Genomic DNA, 20,668 nt, shown 5'->3' with positions numbered 1-20,668 from the left:
TATATTTAAAAGGAATAGTGAAGTGTACATAGTAGATTTGCTGTTTTGTGTGCAATCATCTTTTTTATTATATTGTTATAAAAATGCTTGCTTTAGTCCTTTAGCTAAAAATAAAATAAATTTAAAATATTTATTACATGGCATTGCTACAAGCAAAGGAATCTGTAAATTTTGAGGTATAATACAAATGCGAGCTATTAATATTATTCAGAGACTCTATATGTCTTATGGGTTCAGACAAGATTTTTAGGTTAATAGTCTTCCAAATGTAATTTAAAATAGAATTATAGAATCATCAGCTTAATCTGAAGGCCATCTATTAAACTAAGGGCATTTGTGTAGGGGAAGGAGAAAATGGGAAGAATGGGACACAGTTAGGCTTTGGATTTGCTATTTATGAAATAATAGACATTGTCATTTAATAGCCTATTAGCATAATCCATTCATTGATAGAGTTTCCAGGAAGCTTAAGTTTCTTTCTTCAGTAGAAATAATTTCTCATTAAGACCCATCTTTTATATAATTATTATAATACATATAACATTTTTTTCCAATTGTGTCCTTCTCTTCCTGACCCCATTTGTGGCTTTCTTGACAGAGATACTGGAGTGGTTTGCCATTTCCTTCTTCAGATCTTTTATGGATAAGGAAATGAGGCAAACAGGATTAAATGACTTGCCCAGGGTCACATAGCTAGTAAGTGTCTGAGGCCACAATTGAACTCAGGTCTCCCTGACTCCAGATCCAACATTGCCATCATGCCTTTTATTAGACCATATTTGAACTCGTGTCTTCCTGACTCCAGACCTGGTTTCTATTCACTGTGAGAGGTGAGTTCTTTAAAATAGTGAACAATCATTTACTTCACAAAGAAAATTCTTACCTTTTCTGATCTGTCTTATAATGAGCAAATTTCCTAAACTAGGTTTGTTTAAAATAAGATACAATCATACTTCAACCAAATGTCTGAGAAGAGCAATAATACTTTGGAGGAGATAATCTTAATAGCTATAACAATAAAATAGACTACAATCAGAGGCTTACATTCAGTGAAGATACTCAGCATGCCCAAACACAGATAATCCTAAGGGCTATTGCAAGGAGACATGAACATTGTAGCTTATTGCTGAATGTTTTGTTTCACAAAAAGTGGAGAAAGATACATTATCAGGAATATGCAGAACCAGAAACAGAGGTGACTTGGTTCCAGGAGCCTGGGGAATGGCAGAAAGACAAGAAGTTAAGAGCCCTGGCATCTTTCATTCCATGCTAGTAAATAAGAGTAAAATTAGAAGAAAACAGAATGTTAGGCTGCTAAATGGGTCAGTGGATAGAGCACTGGGCCTGAAATCAGGAAGACCTGGGTTCAGATCCAGACCCAGAAATCTAATAGCTATGCAACCCTGGGTAAGACTCTTAATCTCTGGTCTAATCCACTGGAGAAGGAAATCGCCATTTCAGTACCTCTGTCTAGAAAAATAGAATGGTAGAGCTGGGAAGATTTTACAGTTTTAATTCAACTTCCTGTTACTATAGATGAGGAAAATTAAAGCTTAGTTAACGTTAAGTGGCTCACTTGATACCTCTCTATTTATACATAATAATTTCTATTTACCCCTAAACTAGAGGAGATGAGGTCACTAAAGTTTGATTCAAATGTTTTGATATATTTCCCTCCAGGTTGACAAACATGATTTTGAAAAACCCAAAATGTTCCTATTTGTGGGCAATGAGACTTCCTGTGTGATATTTGAATGCCTGTTCAGACCAAATTGCTAACTGAGCAAATGCTCCCTTTAGCAGACATGACCTCAATGTCAGAGATAGCTGGGGGAGTGATCTAAGACTACCCTTATGGGATCAAAGATAAAGGGAATGCAGCTCTAGATTCTTCTTCAGGGCCTCAGAGCCCTGAAGGGTTTCATTAACTCTAATGCTCACATTAATATTAATTGCATTTATTCTATAAAATGTTATTTTAGAGAATAACACTTTCCCTTGCAGCACAGGCTACTTGCAAAACAATGAAGAAAAGACATTTGAATAAAACTTCAATAGTCTTATCTTCACTAGCTTAGGGGTAATAGAAAATATTACAGGCTTATGGGTGTACTTCAGATGAGAAAGGAGGTACATCATGCAAATGAGCCATTTACCCTAAACTTTAGTTTTCCTCATCAGAAGGAAGAGGAGATTAATCTAGAAATCTGAAACCCTTTTCTACTCTGACATTCTATTTTATTCTAGTAATAACAACAACAACAATAATAATAACGATAACTAGAATTTACTTAGTATTTTGTTTGCAAAGTTCTTTAGATAAGACATCTCATTTGGTCCTCTCAACTCTCTGAGGTAGTTGTAATTATCATTACTATTTTACACATGAGGAAACTGAGACTACAGGTTAAGTTACTTGCTCAGTCACTTCTCACCTGCCCCAGGAAGCTCATTATGGCATTAACCTTGTCATCCTGTAATATTTCATGTGCCTTGGTATTGAATCTCATCACTCTTCTGCTTCTCTGATTGGAGGGTGGGAGCCGTGAACTTCAACCCTCCATTTAATGAAAGACCTCAGCTAATCATTTCTCACTTGGCTGCCTGTGATTCGATATTATTTTGCATGGCGTATAGTGTCCGTGGACCAGTCTACCTGTGTTCAGAGAAGCTCATAACCACAAGATGATGATCAGGCAGTAGTACATCAGCCCACAAGGACAATCTACCTAATTTATAGAGATTCTTGATCGGCATAATCAGTACATACCCATAATAAGCATGAATCTTTGTCCACTGTGATGTCTGAGCAAGTCCTAAGTGGGGAACCCTAAGGAGATGTTACCCTTGAATTACAGAAACATGTGAGAACTCAGCTAGAACTTAGAAGACTGCTATTTAAGGCTCATGTTTGTTTATAATCAGTTATAGGTTCTAGAGCAAGTCACTTAACTAACTTCTTTAGATCTCAGTTTCCTCATCTAGAAAATGCTAGAATTAAGTAGCTTAGTCACTGAGGCTACTTCAAACTCTGGATTTATGATCCCAAGATCTACAAAATGGAGATAATGGTAGTGACATTACTGAATCTATTGGGTTATTATGAAGAACAACATCTATGGTATTTTAGAGATATGGACAGCTACCATCACAGTTGTTACTTTTACCAACACCAGTTATTTTTATTATTTCCCTGCTACCACGCCATGGAGAGACCCTGTTTCTTAAAGACTATACTGGTAAAGAACAAGCTCTGAGGCTAAATAGTATCTCATAATCTTCAGCATTTAACTCAGGGCCAGTCACATAGTAGGTACTCGATTAATACTTGTAAATTAATTAGATGCTTATAAAATTAAACTGAACAAGCTTGGATAACTTCTAGGACTGTTCATCACAAGAGCATAGACTTAGAGCTTGGTGGGACCTGAGAGATCATCTAGCACTATACTCTTACTTTTCTAATGTGAAATCCTGTAGCCAAAGCTACAGAAAGCAACTTAAGCAACTTTCTTAAGGTCACATAAATGGTATTTGGTCATTGGACTCCCAATCCAGTCCTCTTTTTTCTTCTAAATCATATTGGCACATTTTAACACCTTAAGCATGGGCAGAAATACTAGTAATTCTTACCCTACATTACCGTGGTGCCTTAGGGAAGAAAACTAGGACTCTAAGAGGGTAAGAGACTTAAACAGGATCATATAGCTAATATGTGTCAGAGGTAGGGCTGGATTATGGGTCTCCCTGATTCAGAGGTCAACTCTATAAACACTGCATGGTGTGGACTCTCATTTCCATTTTAAGGAAAAGGAAATTGAGGTCAAGAGAGATGAAGTAACTCATTTAAGCTCTCACAATTTATGTGTCAAAGCCTGGATTAAGTTGACTCCAAGTCCAGAGCTCTAATGTGAATCTCTTTGCAATTAACCTAGTGCCAACATTCTGAATTCCTCAGGGCATCCTTGAGGAGCCAACAGTGGGATCCACTAACAGTCACACTGAGTTGTCCCTGCAAGTCTACCTGTCCCTAATGGAAATGTTATTTTGGGGAGATGAGTGATGCCTGTGACAGGTGGAAAACCAGGCTTACTTCCACCATTTACTTGTCATAGAAAGAGGTCACCCTGACTTCTCATTTCCTTCCCCTCCTGTTAACCCCAATCCTGGCCAGGGAAGTCCCACCACCTAATGCCCACTTGTTCCACATGAGCAGTCCATGGTTCTGATTACACTACCATAGGTAAGCAAGGCAAGGCAAGCCAAGGCAACAGATATTCATTAAGTACTTACTATATGTGCTAAGGAGTGTTCTCTCTCTGTCTCTGTCTCTGTCTCTGTCTCTGTCTCTGTCTCTCTCTCTCTCTCTGTGTGTGTGTGTTTGTCATAGATTCTAAAGTCCAGCTTGGGTAAAGCAAGGAAAGAATTGTGTGGAGATTGGCAGGTAACTATGAGGTGGAGATCTTCCTCGAGTCTTTCATATAAGCTGATGAATAGAGTTAGGAGAGACAATCTAGATGCCTAAGCAAGGCTTGAAGATTACATTTCATTTCTCTCTTCTTTATTGAAACACCACCTCATCACAGCCTCCCTTCCCCCACCATACACATGCACAAAATTATATGTTAGAAGGGACTTCAAACACCTGATGGTCCAATTAAGAACAGAACAAAAGTCACCCCCAGCATCTCCATCCAGCCCCCTACTTGAAGACTTCCAGGGACTGGAACTCATTATTTCCTGACCCAGAATATTATGGTCTAGGAAAGATAAAATGTCAGCATGTTACATTGACATGAAAACTGAAATCTGCTTCTCTCAGACTTACAGCCAGTATGTCTACTTTTGTCCAGTGGTATCAAATAGAACAATCCTTTCTTCACATGATAGCGCATCTAGTACCTAACAATGGATGCTTTGCTCTCTCCCTGAGTTTTCTCTCCTTTTCTAGACTAAACATGCCTATTTTCTTTTTTCTGTTGCTCCTATGACAAATTCTCCAGTCCCCCGGTAACTTCTTTTTGGGGATATCCACTTCTTGTCAACGTCCTTCTTAAAACATAGCATTCAGAAATGTCCAATAGTCCAGATGGAGAGCAAAGGACAATATTTCTTTCATTTTGGAAGTTAAAATTCTCCTTTGTCAGCCTAAGATCATATAGGCTTTTTGACCGTTATGTTGACCCAAATATACTGAGTATGCTGTTAAGTAAAACCTTTTACTGTATCTGGTACTTGACCTAAAGAGATGCCTAATGCTCTTTACCTGAGTGGCACAAGTCACATTCTATTAAGAGTAATGCAGTGGATCCTTTCTGTAGTGTACTTGAAACGAAACCAAGGATAGTAACCAAAGTCTGTTTCTTTTCTCTAATTTGAATTTGTGATGAGTGAAAATTTCTGAGACAGAGTTTTTGGATAAGTTATAATCAATATTATTAATTACAACTAGCAGTGGATAGAGTACCAGCCCTGGAAACACTTAAACTGAGGCTATTTGCCTCAGTATCCTCATCTGTAAAAAGAGCTGGAGAAGGCAATGGCAAAATACTCCATGATCTTTGCCAACAAAACCCCAAATTAGGTTAAGAGTTGAATGCAATGAATACAACTAAAAATGACTGAACACAAACATAATAGAATAGTCAGCATACATAGATTGCACAATATACATCTGAAAGTAATCTTTCCACACCCTAATGGATCTTGAATCTCATCAATGTATTTCTTCCATCATTGCAAATCACAAATTATCCATGCTTATTATCCCTGTGGAGTTCTTGTCCATGTGTTTTCATGAGTATGACACAGTACAAAAGTTATAAAACAATAATTTTCAAAGTGTGGTCTCTGGATCCATGTAGTTACTTAAGACCCTTTTGGGGGATACTTTCAATCAAAGGTATTTTTATAATAATGCTATGATGCTATTTGGCTATTAATTTGCTTTATTTTACCCAATTATATATCTGTGTGAGGACAGATTTTTTCAAATATTTCATCCATAACAACAAAATGCAATAAACTTAATGCAATAAAAGATATGAGAATCCAGATGTTTTATATTGTCAGACATTAAAGACACTTTCAAAAATATGCAAAATAATGCCACTCTCCTTATTAAATATATTGGTTTTGGAAAATATAATTTTTCTCATTAAATATGTTATTTTTGTTAAATAATAGGTTTAATATTGTTATTTTAAATGAATTAGTTAGCATTTTAAAAATTTATCAATTTATAATATGTAAAATTTAGAGAGAAATGTTATATAAACAAAGACTATTTAGAGTACTTAATAATTTTTTAGGAGTTCAAAAGTATTCTGAAGCCCAAAAGTTTGAGAACCACTATTTTGAGATCTTTACTTAAGTTTCCATGTTGCAGGGATACCAATGGAATACGAAAGTGGTCCATGGGTTATTCCTTACTTTCGTTACATAGTCTACGCATTTTCCTTTTTGATTATGCAGTTCTTGGATGATATCTTATTTTAAAATTCTTATCTACAGGTATAAAATATCTATAACTAAAATTCTAAAATTTCTTGTTTGTAATACATTATAGTAGTTATGCATTCTCTTGCCTAATGGACTAGAGAATATCAGAACTTTGTAGAACTTCCTCAATGAGATCTATAATCATTTAAAGGATACTGCCCAAATCATCTACATAGAAAAAACAGTGTATAAAGAAAGTCTATTGTCCAGATTCAAAATAAGTAATAACAATAATTATAACACATTTTACCTAATAGAATTACAAAAGGGACCTCTAAAGTTATCTAGTCCAAGCTATAACTGAATATCCCTTCTTTAAAAAACAAATATCCCTCTGATACATGGTTAATCCAAATTTAAAGATCCAGTGATGATGAGCTCACCACCTTCTGGCACAACCCAAGAGATATACAAAACTTTTCACATGCATTATATATTGTGAGAGGCTCAAAATAGCCCTATGAAATAGATAGGGGAAGAATTATTGTACCCATTTTGCAGGTGTTGAAGCTAAAGGACACAAATCTAAAAAAAAGACAGACTGAGAATTAAATGCAGACATTGTACTTCTAAATCATTGTAACCACTAAAACCAAACTTCTGCCATCATGATAATGGATAAAGATTTTCATTCAGGTTATTGCAATCCTGGGAAAATTTTTAAAGGTCATATCATTTTTTATAATGCATTCTTATCCTTCCTCAAGTCACTGTGAATAATATAATAATCTAGTCATAGCATTATTGTATGTTATTCAAGAATTTGTTCAAGATTGAATTCAAGTAATGCTCAATGAAAAGTTAATATTAGATGTTTCAAGGTCAATTCATACAGAGGAAAAACTAATAAGTAATAACTAATCAAATAAATATATCGAATTGTCAAAAAAATTTTTTTGTCTAGACCTGTAAATTAAATAGTCTTGGAAACTCCCAGTATGAACACACTCCCCTCAGGTACCAAGAGATTTATGTAAAGTTTTTCCTCCTCATTTACTTACAGTGAGCTCTCCAGCTTTGACAAAAGGCCACCAGCCCCTCACTCGCTTCTGCTGAAATATTGAGATTTTGTTTTCCTCATTCAATTTGCCAGACTTGGGAAGCTCACAGGCCTTGGCAGATTTTGCTGCTCGGGGAAAACCATTGAGGTTCATTTCTAGAGAGCCTAGAAAAAAAATTCCATATCATTTAATCACAACAGTATCAATATTTATATCTCCTATAGCACTTGAATTTTTGCAAAATATTTTACATATTTTATTTCATTTAATCTTTGCAAAAATTCTGGAAGATTGATGATATTATTATTATTATTATTATTATTATTATAATTTTACAGAAAACAAACTGAGACTGAGAAGGATTAATCAATTGTCCAGGTGTGTATGATAGTAACTAGAGTGTGAAAGCATAATCTAAGATCACAGAAGAGAATAAACTAACTTGAGTAATTGTAAACAGCAAAAGAAGCTCCAATTATCTCATGAGAACACTTGCACATAATCCTGGGCCATCCCTGGCACTATGCCTTCTTTTCTCTCTTTCTATATCATACCTGACCTAGCCTGGGTAGGGTGTGGGGATCCATCATTCTGTCCTCTGGATTTCAAGAACTGTGTCTCATGAGTAAACTCCCCTAATCATTCTAATTAACCCTAATAAAAACTATTAATGACCAAGTTGGCATAGGACCCTCTTTCTTCAGTAACTCAGAATTCTCTCAGAGGGTCTACTGTAGGCCTATCAGGACAGAATACATCAGCCCATTTACATTTGGCTATGTAATTGGCATAGCTGACAAGACAATCAGCCCCTTACAAATCTTGTGTCTTTAAATCAGGGTCATATTGCTAATAAGCATTTAATAAGCATTAGATCAACTCTGACCACCACATCACCCAGCTGCCTCTTTAAAACTGAGGTCATCAAGCTATTTCTTTCATTCTGAAGCACTGGGCCAGGCACTGCTTTATGGTGGTGCTGTGAGAATAAATGTTATCTCAATCTCTACAGAGCTTTGAGAAACATGACTTTCAAGTATTAAGGTAAGGCAGCTCAATAGCTCTAGTTTCCCTACCTCCTTCTAAAAAACATAAAAATTACCCTACAGGTTCTTTAAAGAGTACAATGAGAGACACAATTCAGTTGAGGAGTTTAGGGGAAGAAAGTCAACTTTCCCCAATGAAATATCCCATTGTTTCACAATGCAGGTCCTATTCTCGTGGCATTCAAAATTCACTGTAAAGATACTGAAAGAAAATAATAGCTTCCATTTGTGTAGCACATTAGATATTAAAGAGTACTTTACATCTGATTTGTTAAAAAGCAAAGATGTGAGCATGAGGAGCCACAGTAGATTTGTAAGGAACAAATCATTCCAGGTTTGCTTTATTTCCTTTTTTTACAGTAACTAGACTAACAGATCTTGGGAATATCAGAGACATAATATATTTGACTTTCTGCAAGGTGCTCACTAAAGCATCTCATGATCTCCTTGATGATGGAAAGAAGACATCCATTGACATCACATTATGAAATTGATTGACTGATAAAATAAAGAGTAAGATTCTTTGGATCAGTGTTAACTTGAAAAGAAGTCTCTAGTGGCATCTCTAAAGATTGGTCCATAGTCCCCTGCTCTTCCATATTTCAATCAATGACTTAGAAGAAGCTTAGAGAATTTGTAGTTGATGAAAGTTTGGAGAGACAGATTGTACAGTGAATAACAGAACCCTGATCCAAAGATAACTTGTCATGAAGGAGGTATGTGCAGTGAATTTAATAGCCATGAAAAGTCTTAAACTTAGGTTCAAAAATCAAATACAAATACAGGATGAGGGAGATGTGACTAGCAAAGAAGGCATGTGAAAAGATCTGGAAATTTTAGATAAATGCAGATTCACTAAGGGCAGATGGGGCAATAGATAGAATTATAGGATTAGAGTCAGAAATATCTAAGTTCAAATCTGACCGCAGATACTTACTAGCTGTGTGACCTTGGGCAAGTTACTTAACTTCTATTTGCTTCAGTTTCCTCACCTGTAAACTGTGGATAGAATCAACAGTATCCTGTGACATCCTAAATAGCAAGTGCATTATTTGGGGTACCATTAAAAGATGTCTAGCATCTTGAGCAAGAGAAGTAATAATCTCATTTCACTTTACACTGATCAGACCAATTTTAGTAATGGATGCAATTCTGGATGCTTTATTTTAGAAAATATATTGACCAGATGGAATGCACTGAGAGAAAGAACAGTCACAATTACAAAGATGGCCTGAGGTTACTGCCATCTGGTGGCCAAATTACCCACATCTGGTTAATTAATTATGTGACAGTCCACTGTATCCTGCAAATTGGGGACTGAAGGGTAAAGAATCAGTTGCAGTTGGATTTAGCAGCACAATCTTCACCCCTCCCTCTCCTACCACCTATCACACTCTAATTATCTCATTTGATCTTCAAATAACTTTGTAAAGTAGGTAATTTGCAGTTTACCAACAAAGAAACTGAGTTCCCCAAAGTTAAGAGATATTTTTGCACAATAAGGCATAATCTGTTTAAGAAGTGGCAGACTCAGGTCTCCTGACTGCCAATCAGAGTGTGCTAGAATTAGCTTGTACAAAGATTGTTCCATTTTCTGTGTGAACAAATATTTTGTGCTTACAAATACTATAAATTGGCTCCTGATTTATCATATCATAGATTGCCTAGACTTTCAAAAGTGATGGAGAAAGTGTTAATATTGCAAAATAATCTTAAAGAAATGCCCTGGAAGGTTGATTGTTAAACATTTACCAGATCACCACTGCTCCAAGGTTAGTGGAATTTTCACTGCCCTGACTACCTTTTCTGAAAATTTGTCTCAATGTTTGAGTAACATTAACTCAGAATAGAGGCCAAGCAAGAATGGACAATTATGAGACAGCTAGGGTAAAGATTTTCCTGCCTCCAAACCTACCTCCACTGCAATTCATTCTTCATACAGCTGCTAAAAGTTTTCTTAAAGCATAGGAAGGACATGTCACTCCTCTACTCAATAAATTTCATTGGTGCCTCATTTTCTTTAGGAGCACATATAATCTCTGAAATATGTCACATAGGGCAAGAAGAGTCAAGTAGTTCTGCACTCCCTATATACAATTCGTTTCCTTACACGAAACTCTTTTAGTGTTTCCTTATTTATTAATATATTTCAAATTAATCAATAAAACATTTATTAAACATATTCTACATTCTTGGTATTGCTTTAGGCACTAGGGATATGAAGAAAAATCTTAATCTTCAAGAAACACATAAACTGTCATGGGAGATAATTTGTACATATATAAGTATATTGAAAAGAGATATGGAATGATTTTCGAATTGAACCCAGATCATAATTCCCTTCCATGAAGATGTCTATCCTATGCATGTTGTCTCCTCATTAGAAAGTAAACTCCCTTGGGCAAATATCAACTGCTCATGGATATGCTGAGCTAATATAATAAAATGACAGTTCTACCTAAATTAACCTACTTGTTTAGTGCCCTACCGATCAAAATCTCAAAAAATTACTTTTATGAGTTAGAAAAATTGTAAATAAATTCATATGGAGAAATAAAGTCAAGAATTTCCAGGAATATGATGAAAAAAAGTGCAAAAGAAGGGGGCTTAGCCCTACCTGATCTAAAATTATATTATAAAGCATCAGTCATCAAAACTGTCTGGTATTGGCTAAGAAATAGAGTGGTGGACCAGTGGAATAGACTAGGTGCAATAGCAGGAAATGATTATAGTAATCTGCTGTTTGATAAACCCAAGGAGTTCAGCTATTGGGATAAAAACTCTCTCTTTGATAAAAAAAAAAAAAACTACTGGGAAAATTGGAAGTTAATATGGCAGAAACTTGGATTAGAACATTACCTCACACCCTATACCAAGATAAGATCAAAATGGTACAGGATTTAGACATAAAAAAACAATACTATAAGCAAACTAGGAGATCAAGGAATAGTTTGCCTGTCAAATTTATGGAAAGGGAAAGTTTATGAACAAGGAAGAGATGGAGAACATCATTAAAAATAAACTAGGCAATTTTGACTACATTAAATTAAAAAGCTTTTGCACAGACAAAACCACTGTAAACAAGATAAAAAGAAATGTAGTAAATTGGGAAACACTTTTTACAACTAATATTTCTGAAAAAAGGACTCATTTCTAAAATATAAAGAGAACCAAGTCAAAAAAAAATTTTTTTTGGCTAGGATATGGGTTTAAGTGACTTGCCCAAGGTCACACAGCTAGGTAATTATTAAGTGTTTGAGGCCAGATTTGAACTCAGGTACTCCTGACTCCAGGGCTGGTGCTCTATCCACTGAGTCACCTAGCTGCCCCTGAGTCAACTTTTTAAAAAAATACAAGCCATTCCCCAGTTGACAAATGGTCAAAAGATACACAAAGGCAATAAAATCAAAGTGATCCATAGTTATATGAAAAATTGCTCTAAATCAGTAATTATTAAGGAAATGAAAATTAAAGCATCTCTGAGATACCATCTCACATCTCTCAGACTGACCAATATGACCAGAAAGGACAATGATCAATGTTGGAAGGGATGTGGGAAATCTGGAACATTAATACATTTTTGGTGGACCTGTGAACTCATCTAACCTTTCTGGTGAGCAATATGGAATTATGCCCAAAGGGCATAAAAATGTGCCTACCCTTTGATCCAGCAATATCACTACTGGGTCTATAGCCTGAAAAGATCATGAAAAAGGGTAAAAATATCACTTGTACAAAAGTATTCATAGCAGCTCTGTTTGTGGTGGCAAAGAATTGGAAATTAAGTAAATATCGTTCAATTGGGGAATGGCTTAATAAACAGTGGTATATGTATGTCATGGAACACTATTGTTCTATTAGAAAACAGGAGGGATGGGAATTCAGGGAAGCCTGGAAGGATTTGCATAAACGGATGCTGAGTGAGATGAGCAGAACCAGAGGAATATTGTATACCCTAACAGCAACATGGGGAATGGTTAACCTTAATGTACTTGCTCATATCATCAGTACAACAATTTGGCACAATTTTGGGGTGTCTGTGATGGAGAATACCACTTGTATACAGAGAAAGAATTGTGGAGTTTGAACGAAGACCAAAGTATATTACTTTTAATTTTTTAAAAACCCATTATCTTATTATGTAATTTTGCCATCTCTTATACTTTATATTTCTTCCTTAAGGATATTATTTCCCTCTCATCACATTCAACTTAGATCAATGCATAGAAACAATGTAAAGACTAACAGACTGTGTTCTGTGGGGCGGTGGTGGGGGGAGAAGCAAGATTAGGGGGGAAATCACAAAATTCAAAATAATAAGATCTTTCTTAAAAAAACTGATGTAAGACAAGTATGTAATGAAAAGATTGCAATGAGAGAAATAAAAAAAAATAAAACTGGTAAAAAAAAAAAAGAAAATAAGCTCCTTCATGGCAGGGACTAAGTTTTGTATTTATATTCCCAGTTAGTGATGATTAGAAAAGGGTCAGGAATGACTTCATGAAGAAGTTGATACTTTAGATGAGTCTTGAATCAGATCTATAGGTATGAAAGATTCTTTTGGCAGTTGTATGAAAGTTGCAGGTGGAGAGATTGGTAGTAGAAAAACTTATGCAGAGGCTATTGTGATAATTGTCCAGGTGCGTAGAATGATGTCTTGTGTTAATTTAGTGGCCATGGAATCAGAGGAGAAATTGAAGGACTATGTTGTTGATTGTATATGAGAAGTAAGGAAAAGGGAAGAACTGAAGGTTTTGAAAGTGGGAGGCAAAGTAAATAGAGGTACCACTATCAGAAATAGTGAATTTGGAAGGATAAACAGGATGTTTTCTTGTGGGGGGGGCAGGTTGTAAAGGGAAGGTAATTGATTCTTTTGAAATGACTATTTGTCATATAAGTGGTTACATCCTTTATGAAGTTAAAATGCAATTATTCCTTCTGCAACATAACTTTCCACATCACAGTTTTGCTATATCACAGGTCAGCATGAAAAATTAAATGAGAATTTTGGGGAAGTTTTGCAGAAGCTACAAATGATACATGAAGAACAGTGGATGACACAGAACCTATGATCAAATATTTAAACCAAAATTTACAATTATCCCATAAGGGAAAAAGAAAAATATTCAAACTTCTCTGGTAGGAAGGGAAAGCTAAAAATTTTTACCTAGATTTTCCAGATTACTGGGGTATTGTGCCCCTAACCCTCACAATGTGGAAGACAAGTACAAGTAGAGACATAAAAAGAGAAGGTAAGGGGAAGTTAGATAATACAGTGCATAGAGCCATAGAGCACTGGCCCTAGAGTCAGAAGGACCTGGGTTCAAATCTCACACTTAAAATTACCTAGCTGTGTGATCTTGGGCAAGTCACTCAGCCCCACTTCCTTGCAAACAATGAGAGAGAGAGAGAGAGAGAGAGAGAGAGAGAGAGAGAGAGAGAGAGAGAGAGAGAGAGAGAAGAGACGAGACAGGATTAGCTCAATTTTGGAGAAGTGATAGTTGAGGGAAGTGAGTGAAAAGGTGAAAGGAGAGATTGTAGAGAGAGGAGACAAGGGAACAGAAGAGGGAAGAAGGGAAATGACTGAAAAGGATGGGAAGAGATTGAAAGGAAAGATCTGAAGGACAGAGAAGAGAGTGGAATAAAGGAAAGGAAAGGAAAGGGAAAAGAGGAGGAGAAAAAAGAAGACCAAAGACAAATATCTTCCAAATGGCTTTGGGACTAGTCATAACAAAGATCTGGAAGATGGTGAAGTGAAAAGAAAAAGAGTCCTTAGAAAGGTAGAAGGATAGAGAGACTGTGGTGTCTCTGAAGCCAAGGGAGAAAGGAATGTCCAGGAGGAAGGCTCCATCAACAATTTCAAAAGTTGTAGAGAGGTAAAGTATGAGGACTAAAAAAATGACCGTCCTGGTTTGGAAGATTAAGAGGTCATTGGTGACCATTGAGAGAGTCGTTTCATTTGGAGGGTTGTGGGGAAAGAGGCCAGGTTGCAAGAAATTGAGGAATAAGTGGGAAGGCACTGTGTGTGTATGTGTGTGTGTGTGTGTGTGTGTGATTTTTTAAAAGTTTAGTAATGGAAGAAACAAGAGAAATGAGGTGGAAGCTGGATTCTATAGTATAGTCCAGAGAAGACTTTTTTTTAATTATGAAGAAATGGACATATTGAGTGTTTGAAAAGTGGGTTATTACACACCTGGGGAACCAGACCAAATTTTGATTTAATCCTAGGCTTGTAGATGATGGTAAAAAATAATTATAATGTAATTGTACATTAAGTAGGGACCCACAGGTGTTTAATGTTAAATGAAAAATTAATTCCAAGGAGCTCAGAGACACACGGACTTCAATCTGCCTCAGAGACTATGAAGAATTATCTGTAACACATGTTAAGATGTGGGAAGAAGCTCAGTAGAGAGTTGGGTAGCAGGGTTAGATCTGATTTTAATTAAGCACTTTTGTTAATGATTCTTTTAAAATGGTCAAGACGCCTTTAACTAAGTATGTAGGTCACAGTCAACTAGGAGATTCTGCACATTCCAGGCAAGACAAGAAAAGGCTCAGATGAGAACTGAAAAGGTAGAAATGAAATAGAAAACTCAACTGAGATGAAATTCAGGAAATTATCCAAAGCAAGGAAACTGATGAGAAATGCAATGATGAATAAATAATTGAGGGAGCATCCAACCCAAATTGGAAGTAGCAACAGTAGCAGCAGAGTTGCATTGTAGATAACTAAGAAGAAGAAGAAAAGAGTCATAGCGAGTCTGTGGCAGTCCAGTGAGCAATTTGCTCCTAAATATTGGCCCTTATGAGCAGTTAAGTGACCCAATGAATAGCATACTAGGCTTAGAATCTGGAAGATTCCTCTCCCTGAGTTCAAATGCAGCCTCAGACACTTACTAGCTATGTGACCCTGGGCAAGTCATTTAACTCTGCCTCAGTTCCTCATCTATAAAATGAGCTAGAGGAGGAAGTGGCAAGCCATTCTAGTATCTTTGCCAAGAAAACCCTAAATGAGACCTGACTGAAAAACAATATAACAACTGGGCCCCTCAGCTTTTGGGAAATGATAGTCAACGGGAACCATTTCAGAAAGGAGCTGCCTCATTGATTAAAAGATTTTCTGAAATTATCTTGCCACAATCTGGAAAGTGAGCCTATTGTAGAGGTAGAGCAGGAAGACAACTGCTAATTGGTAAACACCAATGAGTTACCAAATTTACCCCTTTGAGACCACTAACCTATAAAAGTAGTTGTGACCCAAAATTTTGAGCTACCAGTTTTAAATGAGAGCTGTCAATGTAGTCAAGTGGAAGATTAATAGCACCAGATGGACCTTGGATGACAGAGGAGCAAGCAGAGGAGCTTGTTTACCTTCTATTTTGGTGTTTCCTTGTGTCTTAGGGAGAGAGTCACACGGTGGACTGTATTGAAAGGTGCTGGAGAGTTTTAGATACAGCATACACTAAATCTCTAGGGAGTAGTGACTCTGTCACAATCTCTGTATAAGTAGTTTATTTAGGACTGGTGACCTAAACTAATCAAGGATAATTAAATGCTCTCCTACTGCATAGCTCTCAGCTTTATCTCCTTATTAGTCATCTTTTGGATCTTTTTATTCCTTTAGAAACAACATAAGAATTAAGTTCTATCTTCTCTCTGTTGTCTATCACCCGCTTACTCCTTCTGTCATCACTCTCTTCCTCAATGTAGCTTTTTAAAAAAAAAACATCCTTTATTTTGCTCAGCTCATTTTCTCAGTTCATCACTGGGTTCACTACTGCAGAAATGTCAAAAATATGATTAGGAATTGATAAGTCTGAATGTAAAGGGTCTTTATTAAAGAGGTCTTTGAAACAATGCTCCATGAACTGTAATTCTGGGACCAGTCCTTTGAATGAAAACAAAGACAAAAAAATTAACAATCCTTTTTTTTCAAACAATAGTTCATAATTATATGATTCTTTAGGATGTACAAAGTTCTTCTACTACCCCATGAGGTAGATAATTCAAGTATTATTTTCCCTATTTGCTATTTTATCAGAGCATCTGTGGTTGGTTTTGAATCCAGACTATTTGCTTCCATCTGCCTCTTTCCACACGGCCATTTTGCCTCTTTGGGGTTTTTTAGAAATAAGATCTTAAGACATGTTTAGGGATATCTCATTTTAAAAATCTATTTTGGATGTTTTTTGAGAAAACATAATTTCAGGAAATTATCATTAATTATCATTCCCTCCAAAGTTCAATATGACTTCTCAACCCCTCTAGTGCCTTTCTTTCAACCAACTAATATACCTTTATGCTATTTTTCAAAAGACACAGTCAACTCTTCTACCCCTTTCCCTGATTGTGGTTCACAGTTATAGATGCTTGGACAGTGATTGGAATTTAACAGTAGTTACCTTAGTAAAGATCACTAAATGGAAGTTACCATTTGAGCAATCTTATTTCTCTCTTCCTTTCTCCTTCAAGAAGACTTCTATAACACTATACCCCATTAATGATTTTTCTCTCACTTTCTGTTTCCCAATAGTGTTTTCCCATAGTGACTTCTTTATTTCTCATGAAAAGCTATGCTTATATACATAAAGGTATATAGATAAATATTTACATATAGCATATGCATATAAGTTTATTTCACATATAGATTTATCATGTGTGTAGATATGCACAGAACATGCATACATACATATGTATATATAATATATATGCATACACACACACACACACACACACACACACACACATAAAACTTTATACAGCTCTCCCTTACTTAAATCCAATTCATTTGCTTGTCATTGCTTCACCTCCCTGATGTCATGGTTCTTTTCAAGAATGAAGGACAAAAACCAACAAAATGCACATATTTCCTCTTAGAAAGTAGAGTCTATGTCACTATTATTTCTGAATCCTCCGTGCCTAATATGAAATCTTGCATACAGGAGCAAGATAAATATTGAACTAAATTGAACTGTCTTCAAAATTGTCCTTCCCCAGCAGGCAGAAGTTCTTCTATTTTTAAAGCTTTCCAAAAAGTACACATCATATCTTCCCTGAGTAAGTCATTCTAATATTTAGTTAATATCATTGTCATGGACTCAGATTTCTATTAACTGATTAAATTTTACTTGAATTCCTTGGGGCATTCTCAGGAAAATGAAGGCATTGACTTAGATGATTTCATAGTTCACCTTCTAGCTCTGACATATATTTTAATACTTCAAAAACCAACTTGGAGGACAGTTCTGGCAGGGTCTGAAAGTTTTTCCTTCCAAACTTACTTCACATTGCTGCCTATATTCCTATAAATATGCACTCTATTTAGAAACAAACTGACCTATTTGTTGTTCTTCACATTTGGCCTTCTAATTCTCATCTCTACTTTGGTAAAGATTTTCTTGTGTGCTAGAAATGCTCTTTTCCTCTCAATCTCTTCAAATCTCTAGCTCCCTTCAAGGTTTACTTTAGATACTACCTCCTACAAGAAGCTTTTCCTGACTCCCCCAGTTGTCTGCTCTGCCCAATTTCAAAATTACTTTATTCTATATCTATATATCTGTTGTATTATTCCAGGAAAATGTAAGCTCCCTGAGGGCAGAGACTGCTTGTTTTTATCTTTTGATCCCTAGAACCTAATATAGGTGTTTGTATTTGGATTGTTTTGCATTTGGATTTTAGAATCATAGATTTAGAGCTGGAAGGGAACTTAGGGGTCATCTAGTCCAATCTCCTCAAAAATGCCTGTTAAATTGTACTGAATTAAAAATTTAGACCACTTGTATGTCATATAAAATGTCTAAGATCCCACCCACAGCAACATTAGTTCAGAAGGAAAGGAGAAAATCCATTAGAAAACTTGATTTTTGCAGAAAGTGGTGTTAGAGGGGTCAGCTAAGGTGTCATAATACATAAAGCACCAGCTCTGGAGTCAGGAGGACCTGAGCTCAAATCTGACCTCAGACACTTAATAACTGCCTAGCTGTGTAGCCTTGGGCAAGTCACTTAACCCCATTGCTTTAAACAAACAAATAAATAAATAAGTAGTATTAGAGTTGTCTTTAAAGAAGCCAAGAAAGTCAAGAAAATCAACATTGAATTTTGGTTCCTACCTTCAAAAGGCCAATAATTAGGAGTTCCTGTTTATATTGTGTAACAAAACACATATTTTTAAAATGCCACCTTCTTCAGGAAGCCTTCCAAGTCCTCCAGTTACTTGAGTCTTTGCCTTCTATCTACTCAATCTGAAGTTTGCATATATCTAATTAGTTACCTTTCCCATCAATATGTAAGCTATTTGAGGGCAAGGATTAAAAAAAATGTTTTGCCTTTTCTTGAATCATCAACACAGCATAGTACTTTATACACTGTAAGCACTTATTAAATAAAATTTCATTGATTGATTTTGTAGAAGGTAGTGCTGAGCTGAATATTAAAGGAAACTTGGGATTTCTTGTTCCCATAGCAGTCTGTAAGGTAAGTAACGCAAATTCATACCATTTCCATTTTAATGATAAAAAAACACATTTTCTTTGCTAGTGCAATAATGTTTGAAGTGAGGAGGAAAAAATATTCTAGGCCTTGAGGGAAATCAAAGCCAAAAACAGAAGATAAGGTGTCCTGTTCAAGGACCAACAAGTAGGCCTGTACACCTAGATCTCAGAGCTCCTGGAAGAGAATCAAATATAAGAAGATTAGAATGGTGGGGTAAGGGCAGGTTGGGAAGGAAGATAAGTGTAAATTATAACTGAGGAGTTTATTATACATGACCAGATGTAAGTTCCCTGAGAGCAGAAATTGGTTTTGTTTTCATATTTATATCCTGAAAACCTAGTATATAGTTGCTAATGTTGTTTGTCACTTGTTTTCAAAGAGGACCAATGACATCATGGAGTGATGTCTTGAAGTGCTTGAAATAGATTTACTGTCTTAAAAATCACCATACTGACAACTTGGATCATCAAGAGACAGATTAGCTTTACTGTAATGTTACAAATTTGTCCCCCAAAATACCATATTGTCACTCTGTCCAGAGTTAATGCAATGCCATGGTGCCTTGATTACATAGGAGGGACCACATCTAAGTGGCCAAGACGTCCCACTGTATCCAGACCATCACCAGTAGTCCTGTTCTGGAAAAGGCAGTGAGAAAGATGCCACAACATCCCTCACTTTAATCAACATAATATGCATCATGCCATCATTCAAATGATTTTATATTCTTCAATTACAAAGGGCAACAATGAAGATCAGCAAGCAATTAGTCAATCAAGTGAGGCAGAGTTGCACAAAGTCACCAGCCTCATTTTCTCTTCAAGAGTCATAAAAGTCAGGACAGCTAGGTGTCACAGTGGATAAAGCACTGGCCCTAGGTACCAGAGTTCAAATCCAGCCTCAGACACTTAATAAATTGCCTAGCTGTGTGACCTTGGGCAAGTCACTTAACCCCATTGCCTTAAATAAATTTTTTTTTAAAAAAGAGAGTCATAAAAGTCCAGCACTAAAACAAAAGTCCAGACTTCTGGTAATGGCCTGGGAGTCAGTTAATGATCTTGGTATTTTCAACGTCTGACTAAGCTCTATGGACTCCACAACACCTGCTTCAGCAGGTGTCCACTAGAAAATATTGTTCTCATCTACCCATTCTATTAGAAGAAGTTCTCACATACTTAGGATAGATATTCTCTTAACTCACTGAGGGCTGTCAGTTACCCTCAGCCTAGTTTATTTAAACCATTTGCTGATACAACTTATCAGAATGTGACCACTGCTCATACCATAGATTTTTTGAGTCATAGATGAGATACCAGGTGAACACCAAAGGTAGATAAGTAGCCCTAAAAGAGACTTGGCAAGCCTGCTCACATAGAGGTACTAGTTTTTCCTGAATACCCTATACATATGGTGCATAGTAAGTGCTTAATAAACACTTGATGACTGCTTAAGGACTTATCTCATTACTCCTCCCACCCCATACATACATAGATGCTTGTATTCCACTTCAAAGTACCATGCATTTTTTTTTGTTTAGAAAAGTCTTAGTTTGATTTTAGTTTTAATAATGTTTAAATAATTTAAACCTGCACTAAGGTGTTTGGGATATTCTGCCTCCACAGATAT

At 36.1% G+C, this 20,668-nt stretch overlaps 1 protein-coding gene across 1 annotated transcript in view; it reads right to left on the bottom strand.

Annotated features, from left to right (window-relative positions):
- The window catches only part of FER1L6 (fer-1 like family member 6), a 211,186-nt gene that overhangs the window by 8,047 nt on the left and 182,471 nt on the right, over positions 1-20,668 (bottom strand). Inside the window, 1 exon segment of the mRNA XM_074202128.1 lies at positions 7,503-7,666. Coding sequence (XP_074058229.1) covers positions 7,503-7,666 — 164 coding nt within the window.

Source organism: Macrotis lagotis, chromosome X, assembly GCF_037893015.1.
Source record: "Macrotis lagotis isolate mMagLag1 chromosome X, bilby.v1.9.chrom.fasta, whole genome shotgun sequence".
Classification (NCBI taxonomy): domain Eukaryota; kingdom Metazoa; phylum Chordata; class Mammalia; order Peramelemorphia; family Peramelidae; genus Macrotis; species Macrotis lagotis.
The sequence above is the reverse complement of the archived record's forward strand: the minus strand, read 5'-3'. Positions and strand labels throughout refer to the sequence as shown.